The sequence below is a fragment of the Chinchilla lanigera genome, unplaced genomic scaffold (genome assembly GCF_000276665.1).
Source record: "Chinchilla lanigera isolate Chin_1 unplaced genomic scaffold, ChiLan1.0 scaffold00010, whole genome shotgun sequence".
In the NCBI taxonomy this organism is placed as follows: domain Eukaryota; kingdom Metazoa; phylum Chordata; class Mammalia; order Rodentia; family Chinchillidae; genus Chinchilla; species Chinchilla lanigera.
In genome coordinates this window covers 36113950-36126178 of record NW_004955411.1, presented here as the reverse complement: position 1 = coordinate 36126178, position 12229 = coordinate 36113950, and the positions used below count along the sequence as shown (strand labels likewise).

General features: G+C 33.0%; 1 protein-coding gene across 6 annotated transcripts in view; it reads left to right on the top strand.

The window, feature by feature from the left end:
* Rev3l (REV3-like, polymerase (DNA directed), zeta, catalytic subunit) overlaps positions 1 to 12229 on the top strand; it is a 178360-nt gene that overhangs the window by 120429 nt on the left and 45702 nt on the right. For all 6 annotated transcript variants that reach the window (XM_005377902.2, XM_005377901.2, XM_005377904.2 and 3 more), the window contains 4 exons: positions 982 to 1107; positions 5259 to 5451; positions 6689 to 6800; positions 9330 to 9445. In XM_005377902.2, coding sequence (XP_005377959.1) covers positions 982 to 1107; positions 5259 to 5451; positions 6689 to 6800; positions 9330 to 9445 — 547 coding nt within the window. The remainder of the gene's footprint in view (positions 1 to 981; positions 1108 to 5258; positions 5452 to 6688; positions 6801 to 9329; positions 9446 to 12229) is intronic.

The window sequence follows — 12229 nt, the reverse complement described above, 5'->3', positions numbered from 1 at the left end:
AATGTGGATTATGAGGATACAAATACATTAACTGATTACTGGCAAAATCAGAACAATCCAATGACAGCAGAGCTCAAGTAAGTGATTTTTGATCCCACCAAGATACATATCCTTTTTCTTGGTTTATTACTTTTTTCTCAAATAACTTAAATTTTTTCAATTTACTTTAAAAGTAGCAAAGGAGAACAACATTATTTACTACTGACCTGAGTTGTAAATGTCTTTATTAGATACTAAAAATATGATACTTATCTTAGATATATATGGTCATGTGAAAAAAGTATGCATTATATGTGTATCCTTCAACATATGAAAATCACTTCCATATTGGTCACTTCCCATAAATGTCATTAGTTTTATAAGATATATTTTAATATTTATATTTTGAAGCTACACCTTTTAAACATATTTTAAAGTCTACTGAATTACAAAGTATTAAGAATGATTATCCCAGTGGGTTATAAATATAAATCAACATTTTGGGGGGAACAGTTCATGGATTTAGAAAACAGAAAAAATATTTTAAGGTATGGAAAAATTCTGTTTTTTCTAAATGTTTAAAAATTACTTAGAATGTTTTCTTTAATTCATCTTTCAGATACCTATAGTATTAGAGAAAAATACAAATTTAGAATTTCAAATCTTTGATAGACTTCAGTCAATATAATTGCAAATATATTAATTATTTGCTTATATTGTTTCCAAGGAAAGTTAAGATAAATTTCCATGTTAGGTTTCTATAAGTTTAGTATTAATATTTGGGGCTTACAAACTCAAACATCAAATTATGGCCTGCTTACAGATTTTATCAGATATTTCTACATTTATCCAGTTACTAGAATGAAAATAATACTAATAAAGTTTTTTTTAGATGTAGAGATGTTTATAATTTATTATTAAAGGCATATTATCTAAGTGAGAAATAGTCAAAAGAAAGAAAATGATTGCTCATTTATCTTTTTCTGGCAATTTTTTTAATAGAATCAATTTGCAGCTGTAAATACCCCAAAGAAAGAAACTTCTCAGATTGATGGACCATCTCTAAACAATACTTATGGTTTCAAAGTCAGCATACAAAACTTACAAGAGGCAAAAGCGTTACATGAGGTAAAACTGTGACTGTAAGAACACATATACTGTGTTTAACTGTTAGGTTTTATTCTATGAAACAAGTATGGAAATTTTTTAATGAGAACAAGATACATTGAACTGTATCCTTATAAGTCTTCATTTTGTTCTTTTTATTTTACTATATTTATATAATACTGCACAGAAAAACCTTTAAGTCATCTGTTAGTTGCTGAGACTGGTTTCACAACTTTGATAGATCTAATAACTGAAATTTAGTTTATAGGAGCTAAAACTAGAAAAAAAATTTGAAATATTAGAATCATATATTAGAAACTCTATATTTTGTTTGAGATCATTATATTAGGATATTATGTCACATCTAAATATGGTATTTACTGGTATTTCTGTTTGGTTTGCTCACTAAATTAGAAGTTGATACAAAAGAGAATAAATTAATTTATTCAGATAATCTATATAAGCTACTTTCACATTACAAACTATTTGCTAAAGACTCACAAAAGTGTACATCATAGTATGGATTGGAAAGAATATGTAAATAAGTACTACAGATTTATCTGTATCACAGAAGACAGTGCAAAGCACACATCTGATTGTTAATAAGATGGAAATCAGAGGATGTTTTCATTGTTTTATGTTTACGCTTTCATTATAGTTCCTATTAGCAAAGTGGCTCTTGAGAACTTCGAATTTGGCCTATACAACTGAGGAAATGAATTTTTAGATTTTATTTAATTTTAGTTAACTTAGGTTTAAAAATTGATACTGGACTCATTTATTGAAAAACTTTTTAAAGTATGTTTGGAATAACCTGGGTATTTGAAACTCGTTTTTTAAACTGTAAATTTTGTGAAATGTAACATGGATCAAGTAGTTCCATAGAAAATTTAGCATTCACACTGAGTGCAATAAATATAAAGTATATACTGATTTCAAGACTTACTAGGTAAAAGAATGTAAAGTGTCTTATTCATAATTTTTATATTGGTTACATATTAAAAGAATAATGTTTTAGATATGCAAGTTGAATATCCCTAATCCAAATCTCCAAAATCTGAAACTTGGAGTACTGATACGATTCCACAAGTTGAAATTTAACCCCTACCCTCATGAGGTAAGCTGTAGTCACATTGTTTATTCACTAAAAATACTGTGTAAATTACCTTCAGGCGAGGTATATAAGATGTATATATTTCATAGTAAATGAATTTGTGTTTAAACTTTGGTTACATCCCCATGATACCTCATTATGTACATGGAAATATAAAATCCAAAACACTTCTGGATCTAAGCATTTTGGATAAGGGATTCTCAACCTGTACCAAGTAAAATAAATGTTTTTAAAATAATAACCTATTTTTACTTTTTTCACTGTGGCTATTAGAACATTTTAAACACATGTGACTTGTTTTATTTCTATTGGATGATGTCAGTTTGTGTAGTTTTATGTCTTAGAACAGAGAATTAATAAACATATATAGTGATTATTAGAATTATAACATAATCTCTATTTATTTTGTGCAGTTTTTTCCATTCAACAGCAGTTATTTAGTTCACTTTTTATACCTTACCCTGCTCTAACTTCTGAAGCCAAGAAAAGTTATGAGATGAACTCAATATATATCAAACACACACACAAAATTAAAAATTAAAGAAATACTTTTTTAAAAAAACATTTCCCAAAGCAAAATTGATAGACCTTATCAAAAAGACTTGTTAGACTTATTTTTGGTTATTCTCTTTTTATTTGAAAAATATAATTTTCTACTCATTTGTTACAAGTATTCATTAATTTGCAGTACATAACCCCATTTCAGAAACATGATTCCTCTTCAAGTTATAATCACTCAGGATGTCTGATGGGTTGCTGGCAACTTCCTGCTCTCCTTTCAAGAATCCTAATGGCCGGGGCTGGGGATTTAGCTCAGCAGCAAAAAAGCGCCTGCCTGGCAAGCACAAGGTCGTGAGTTCAGTTCCCGGTACCGGAGAAAAACCAAGAATCCTAATGGCCACCTGCTGGCCGAAACAGGAAACGAGCCCCCCAAAATCTGTATTATACTTTTTTCTGAAATTCAGTAACACTTCCCTCTCTTCCTTTTACATATTGATGCTCAGTATAGAATGAAAGAATCCTTGTTTCCCTTTTTCACCTATCTTTTGCTAGTTACTCAATAAACCCTAGTATTCTATGTTTGCTTAAAGTAATACCCGTAAGAGCAATAATGCATTTTATATGGAGCAGTAGAAAGGCTTTTGGAGTGTGAAATTATCCAGTAATGAAATAAAAGACTCATTTGATAGAAATTGTCTTCAGTCTTCTCCATAGTCTTTCCATATTTTCATCCTTTTCTAATTAAACTGTTGGTTTTGTTCTGTTGACTTAGGTTTGAAGGAGAGGTTTCTCATTTTAAAATTTTGTATTTATTAAAGTAGTGAGAGCTGATGGTTAAAAATTAAATATTGAGGTATATGCATTTAAAAGTCCATTGGTGACAGTGATTGCCTAGCATGAGTGAGGCCATATGTTATCCCCAGCACCACAAAATAACAAATGCATAAAATTAAAAGGTTTTTTTCTCTTCCCCCACATTTCACTTTTTTAAAGTTTTAATCTTTTAAAAAATAGCAACAAGTCTGTTTCTGAGGAAAGTAGTTGATTTGTGGGTGTCTGTTTTATTTTTTTTTTGCTTCCGTAATAGTACACACATAATTAATGTTCTTTATGTTTTGTAAAGTATTTAATAACAAATCTACTAGTGAACATATGCAGTATTACCTATATGTGCTAAAAATTCAATCAGGACAAAAAGATTTACAATGAAAAGTAAGCTTTCCTTCTGTCTTACACTACTAGTTCCCTTCTCCAAAGACAGTAAGTAATTCTACACTTTGTCTCTTTGCATGCCAGTGTCCAGCTCTCTTGATTTTAGAAAGAAAACTAAGAATTACAGTTGAGATTTTTATTAACATTGGATCATAGATGTGGAAAGCAATTTTTATTATCTGTCAAAATGTACATGGGCAAAATATGGTACTTGATACCATAGTATTTTTTCCAAGAAAAACTATGATTTTAAAGATCTGTCTAGTATACATGGAAGTCTAAATTTAAATAGTCCTTAAGTGTTAGCAAATTAGAAACTTTAAACTGAGAAAAATCTCTCTTTTTTTTAGTTTAAACTACAGGTACAGTTGTTGTAACTGTAACAGTAAAAAGTAACACTGATTTGAGTGTACAACCACTTGAACTAGTCATTTGCTTTCTTAAGCAGAAATTAAGCGGCAATACATACACTTTAAATACTGTAGTTTCATGAACTGTCATTGAGAATACATTTCCATGTTTATAGCAGCACAATTTTAATAGCTAAATCTTGGAAATGGCCTATATGCCCATCAACATATGAATAGATAAAGAAAATGTGATAATTGTACATAATGGATTACTACTTTGTTTTAGAGAAAGATAAAGTTGAGAATTTCATAGATAAGTGGATGCACCTTGACCGTAATACTAAGTGAAATAAGTCAGACACAGAAGCTTAAATACCTTATGGTATCTCCCCCTCCCTCTGTCTCTCTCTATATATTCCATACACACATATATACATTTTATTTATATATATATATATGGGGGGAATAAAATAGAAGATAAATAGGAAGATCTTTTTTAATGGATAGGGGAACAAGAGATGGAGGAGGGGGTAAGGAAGGAAAGGGGATAGAAAAAGAAATGGAGAAACAAAGTGAAAATAGAGCTTTTGAAAATGGGAAGGGTTCCAAGAGCTGGAGCGAAAAGGGAAGAAGGAGAGGGGTAGGAGACAAAAAAAAAATTAAGATGTATTACGTACGTGTGCCAACTCCCTACAATAAATTAAGCATGATGTACTGCAAACATGTACTAATAAAAAATAAATTTAAAAAAGAATTGTCATGGAGGAATTGCAATAAAGATTTTTAAAATAAAACTATGTATTTAATCAAATCTTATAAAGATCATCAGTTCTAATCTGTTAATGTTAAATTATGACTTTGTCTTTTATGGCCATTTTTTTCTGGGTTTTTTTTTTTTTACACATGTATCTCCTTAGAGTTTTGGTGAAGAATACTTATTTGCATATGCATGTCTCAAAAATGTCTTTAACATTATTTGTATTTTTCTTTCACAGATACAGAATCTTACCCTAATCAGTGTGGAATTACATGCTCGAACTAGACGGGACTTAGAACCAGATCCTGAGTTTGATCCAATCTGTGCTCTTTTCTACTGCATCTCATCCGACACTCCACTGCCAGATACAGAAAAAACAGAACTCACGGGAGCAATAGTGATTGATAAAGAAAAGACAGTTTCCGGTCCAGGTATTGTTCATTTTTATTAAGAATATAGCTGCCCACTCTAGGATGTATCTTTTAATAAGGAGAATTTTTGTGCTGTTCTCCTTTCAAAAATATTTACTGAGGTAGGAGTAGAAAGCTGTGGGCAACTTTGTCCTTGATTCATTATTTTTGCTCAATTTTTTTGTCAAAAATCAGAAATGGGTTGGGGTGGTAGAGTACTTACCTAGCATGTGCAAGGCCCTAGGTTCAATTCTCAGTACTGGAGGAGAAAAGCAATATGATATAAAGATTTTGAGACAGTTTCTAATTAGCATATGTAATTTGATCTAAGTATTATTTTATAGTGTTTGTACAGAATCCAGTTATATAGAGTTAGGTAGCTGTATGTTTGCATATGCAGATATTTTGCTGCTAATACAGAATTTCTCTTCACTTTAGGAGATTCAGTTACTATTTTTGGTTATAATTTACAAGAGTTTTTTTAAGATACTTTCTAACTTTGTTTATATCTTTTAAAATACATATAATTTGGTTCAGAGTTTCTTCATTTAGTGGTTCAGAGTTTCTTCATTTAGTGTACTGAAGCAGCGTTGCATAAAATGCATTTCTTTGCAGCTTTAAATGGTGACCATTCTAAGTAAACTCAGACTACCTAGAAAGAAGTCTGAGCACAGGACAAAACAATATAAACATTTAAAGTTTAATCATTGTTGTTCTTGAAACGGATCATACTACTGTGACAAGCCAGTCATTGAATCCTCATGAACTTTTCAGGATAATTGATGTAACTTTGATTGCTTAATTCAGTTGTGGTGGGAAATCCTTACATTATGGAAATATGGAGTGAAAACCAGGACCTGTTTTTGATCTCGCCTGACCTCCTTAGAAGAGGTGGTAGTTGAACATTCCCAGTATACCTATGATTAAAACATTCTCTGCTAAGCAAAGCTCTTTCCACTACAAAAACTGATTATAGAAATAAAGTAATAAAATTTTTGCAAGTCATTATCTGGGGAATTTTGTGAACATAGATTTTTTTAAGGGAATAACTAAAAATATGAAATTTGAACTTTTAATCATACATCAAATTAGAAAACATTTTAAATTTTTCAAGAAACTTAATTGTACTTTTACTGTGGGGAATACATTCTTAATTTGAAATATTTCAGTAGCACCTTTTCACTCAAAAGTAAGGATGGTTACTTTTCTATAATGCTGTTATATAATATATTTAGCCAACATTTTGTTTATTTCTTAGATTTCAGATACCAGACTCCTTTACTTATCAGATCTGGAGTAACAGGATTAGAAGTTACCTATGCTGATGATGAGAAGGCACTTTTTCAAGAAATTACAAATATAATAAAGAGGTATTATCTTGTATTTTCTGATTTTTCTAGTCCTTTGTCCAGTTTTTTCATACTGTTGCAGATATTATAGATAATGGTATGAAAGGGAAAGAAAACTTTTTCTTGTGGCTTTTGAAAGTAGAGAATTATCTTTAGAAAGACTTTATACTTAATCTTCTACCACCATCATCATTTCCATTAGATAATGGATAAGGAAAACAATATTTAATTCACAAGATTAATGAGCGAGAGAAAGAAAAATATTTGCTCAGTGGCTAACTTCCTAGTTGAATTTTAGGATGATTTTTCTGTGGTGCTAACATAAAAGTCAAACCTGGCCACAGTGTCATGCACCTGTAATTACAGCACTCTAGGAGGCTGAGGCACAAGGATCACGAGTTTGAGCCTCATCTGGGCAACTTAGAGACTTAGTGAGACCTTGTCTCAAAATAAAATAAAAATTTAAAAAAAGAGCTGGGGATGTAGCACTGGCCCTGGGTTGAATCCCCAGTACTTTAAAAAAAAATTAAATAAAAGTCACTGGTAGCCACATTGTAATGCCTGTTCTGAGTCAGTTTTACCACTAAGCAGCCAAATGGATTGGTTCTTTAATGTGTGTGTAAAAGTCCTTCATATTTCCCATGCCTAATGACCCTTAGATTAGGACCCTAGATACTTCAGTCCTAATTTCTCAAATGTAGCCGTTACAGAGTTACAGGAAGATGCACTGATGTAGAGGTTCTCCATCTTTGCCCTAGCAAGAGTGTTACATTGGAAGACTAAGCAGGAAGGGTGTTGGGATTCTTCTTTTTTCTCAAGTATTCTGGGTGTCCTTTCTAGGTATTCACATCATCGTTGCTTATTGTTTCACTTTTCCTTGCTTCTCCGTGATCATACCACAATATTGCTGTTTTTTCCAGAATTACCAGCCATGTGGCACTCCCTACAAGAAAACACTTTTATGTAGGTTGGTGAGAAGATTCATTTGGTTGTTTTATTAATCAACAGATATCTATTAAATCAAGCCATTTTCCTGGAAAGTTTGGCACTATTTGTAAAGAGAAAAGCACGTACACAATATTTACATTATCTTTTCCTCATAACAATGTTGCGGGCTACTCTGCCAAGTCTGTGGTGTAACTATGGATGATGAGCAGATCATGGCATATTAAAATGGATACTGTTTAACATACTTTCACAGGGCCTTTAGTAAAGAATAAATAAAATAGGATGATTTTGCAGAAGTTTGTACCTAGGTTTTTTTACATCAACCACTTAGATACTTAAGAATTAAAAATAAAAGTTCATTTCTCTGTACCTAAATAAATAAAGAAAGAACACTTTTATGACATAATTTTTGTTGACCAAGTTAAAGCTAAAGCCATTCAACATCTGCTTTAAAAAAGTAGCTGTGGAAGTTTGATAAAATATTAGCAAACCATTTCTAAAATTTAGACTTGGTGATCCGCACATGATCCATTGTTATACTAAAGAATGGCATAATGGAGTAGCCATAAATGTCTTATAGCACTAAATTAGTATGATCTAATATTTCAGTCACTGGTTGATGCTCAGGATATTTGGGCAACCTACATATTCCATGGGAATTGTTACATAAAATCCAAGTTCTTTAATTTTGGTGATGTTTCACTCTACCTTTGAGCATTTATGAAGAGCACAAAAATCAGTCTAATTTTGGAGTTCTTGATAGGACTACCATGTTTTTTGCTCTCAAAACTTCTATCATCAGTTACTTTCTTTCCCACATAATTTTCCCTTTGAAGTGCATCTTCATGTTTATTTTCCCTCATGCAATGGCCAAACATTTCTTCATAATAATCACAACATGGAGGCTTTAAGAGGAGCCACACAGAGCCTCCTTCTGAGTTAGATGCAGGCTGTCATTACAGCCTTACTGGCACAGTTCTGACCACAACGAGCACACTTTTCTCTTAGCTTTGAATACTTACCTTCTCCACATTAACTTCACGCTGTTACTTCTTCAACTTGCCATTAGACTGAATCCCGTATCTCGTAAGTTGAGAGGACAAACTTGTCATTACCTGGCCTTTGTTTGAGAACCAAGTCATTCTAAAATTAATTAAGAAAAAGAGGGTGCCTTTATTTTATTTTTCAGCATTAAAACGTGTAAGGGCTGTCGACTGTTAGGGTTAAAAGGAAAAATGGCAGCAGAATGGCCTGGAGGATCTTTTATCAAATACTGTATCCACACATGCACTCATACTTCGCCCTCCTTTACCCATGTCGTAATATCAGTCTTACTCTCTCTCATATAATTCAGCCTGCTTCCCACCCTAATTTCTACCAGCCTCTTTCCCAAATCATATAAAAAAATACTGTCTTAGGAAAACTGTGTTCACTTTACAAAAGTAATTTAAATCAAGTTCTGTAACCACCCTTTCCTTCCATAGGTACCACTGTATCATTCCTTTACCATCTGAAAAAATTATTTTTTTTATCATGAAGAAACAGTTCTGGTTAAAGATCCAAATGTGTAGTCTTTGCTCAGTGTTTTCCTTCATTTTTTAGGTATGATCCTGATATTCTTCTAGGATATGAGATTCAGATGCATTCCTGGGGCTATCTCTTACAAAGAGCTGCTGCCTTAAGTGTTGATTTATGTCAAATGATCTCTCGTGTGCCAGGTATGTGGAGTTGTGAGCGTTTTGTGGAAATACAGAGCAAATTATCAAGGAGATAAAGACAAAATCTTTAAAAAGTACCTCACTTTTAATACTAAATTATGTTGAACTCCATTATAGAAAAATATAAAAATCAAGAAAAATATAAAAATCAAGAAAAGGGAAAAAATTTTCCTGTTCTACTGTTGCATGTGATGTTAGTACATTTGCTGAGGTTTCTTTTCTGCTTTCAGTCTTTTTTATATATAGGTCTTTTAAAATATAACTTTACTCATACCATACATGCCATTTTAGCATCCTGTCGTATTTTCTTGGATTATGAGACAATCTTTACAACCTCTGTGATGATGCATAACATCTCTTATGTGATATATCATAATTTTATTGTATTTCTGTGGTTCTATTTTTTGTCTTTTGGCTCGTAAGGAAGAACAAGAAGGAGAGGAGCACTGTCTTGGTTACCTTTTTCTCATTGCTGAGACAAAATACCCAACACTCAGAGTAAAAAAGGGAAAGGTTTATTTAGCTCACAGTTTGTAGAGGTTTCAGCCCATAATCAGCTGGCTCCAAGGCAGGGTGCACCACACGGGGGCAACACTTCAAGGCAGCAGAAGACGGCAAAAGCAGCATGAGTAAAAATTGGGGCGAACAAGCGGACAAGCCTCTTAAGTTAATTAATTGTTTATTTTAATTTGAATATCAGGCTTAAAAAACCTGCATGAATTTTGAAGCCTACTGCCAATGACTTAATTCTGTCTGAAGAGAAAAAGTAATAATATTGATACCAAAATTTATAAAGCACATTTTAAAGGTATATTTTCTTTATAACTATAGATTTTTAATGAATTTGTCTCAAAGGCTCCCTGCAAGTCTGACCAGAAAAAAGTAACGGGTACTTAAGGAGGCTGAAAGACCAAATACAAAATTAACAAAATTAATCATAAGACCACCTTGGAGAGGTTATGACTTCAATAAAAATGTCTCAGATGTTGATAAATTTTAATGGGAATATTAAAGTTATAAGATTCAAGGACAGTAAATATTTTGAGCTTTGGAAAATCATAGATTAAAAAGATAGATACCTTTAGTAGTTTCTGGTTATTTTGTATAACAGGAATATATAACATTTTTCATCCTCTTTTGGGATAGGCTTCTGAATACTTGGGACAGGCAGCACTAGTATTGAGGTGCACCTGTTAATTATTTTAGTCAGTTGTAACCACTGAGGCATATAACTTGGATAAGAAGAGTAAGTGAAAACTCATGCCCTGTCTAGAGAATGTAGCTCAATGTTAAAGTACTTGCCTAGTATGTATGAGGCCCTAGGTTCAGTCCCCTGTACCACAAGCTCATGTACTTTCAGAATCATCACTTAAACTATTTTTATGAGAGAACATAGTGCACTAGACAAGAGAATTAGAGAGGCAACCTGGTAGTAGTTAGCACAGATTCTAGAGAAAAGTTGCTAGGTGCAAATCTGGGCTATGTGATGTTAAGCAACTTGGTTAACCACTCCATGCCTCAGTTTATTCATCTGTAAAATGGAGACCGTAACACCTTACAGGATGATTAGGAAGTATTTAGAACTGTGGCTGAGAACAGAAAATACATTGCATTTTTGCCAGGTGATTAAAAAAAAAGCAGCTTTTAAATATTATCTCTTTAGCATAAAAAGGAAATAAAAATTGGGTGAGTGTTCATGGCCTTTGGAGTGAGGTAACCCTGGTTTAAAATACCAGTTCTAAAAAAAATACTAGTTCTCTTACTGTATGGCCTGGGACAAGATCTGTTCCTGAGTAGAATTTTCTGTAATGCAAGATAAAACTTAAGAGTGGCTGAAATAATAAAAGAGGTAATGTTAGGAAAGTCCCAGGACATAATAGATGTGTGTAATATATGATAGATATCTTCATTATTCCACAGCCACTAATCAACAAAATTTACCTATACCTAGAGTTATATAGAAGAAACATTTCAATTTCTATTCTAGGTAAAATCACTACCTAAAAAATTAGACTTAGACCAGCTGAGTTGGTACATCCCCGTAATCCAACTATATGGAAGTCTGGTCTGGGAGATTGCAAATTTGAGGCCAGCCTGGGCAATTTAATGAGACCCTGACTCAAAAAATAAAATGAACTGGGCATCCATTCTACCATTGGCTACCAGTGGCTTCTGTCTGCCCTATGAGAGAATGGGAGAAAAGGGGTTGAGGCATTGGACAAGAAGAGAGGGAGGGAAGGAAGGAAAGAGAAACTAGACTCAGAACTATTTGCTATGAGGAATTCTTCATGTAGTTCCGTATATATGGTTAGAATTTCATCCTGAATTTGAACATCATTATTTGATGTCAGCCAATTTTCAGTGAATTTTTTCAGTTAAAAGCTATCAGTTTTTTTCAAAAAGTAACCTGTGTAATAATTCTAAAGCCAAACAAATGTTATAGCATTAGGTGTTTATAAAAGTCACAGCAGAAATTACCAAATTTAAAGAGAAGTGGGTTTAAATATAGTCATCCCTCAGAATCCATGGATTCTACATTTGCATCCAACCAACCACAGATCAAAAATATTTTCTTAAAAAAAATGTGTCTGGGGCAGAGCGCGTGCATCAGGACCCCGCCGCCCAAGCCCCAGGAACTTCTCTCGCTGCGGGCGGGGCGAACAAACCCTCAGCCCCACGCGCCCTGCGCAGCGAGAGCCAGTGTTCCAGGAGCAGCTAGACACCTGGGCTCGAGTCTGTGCTCGCCCACACCGCCACGGTTCCCAGCTGAAACGCGCAGAGAGA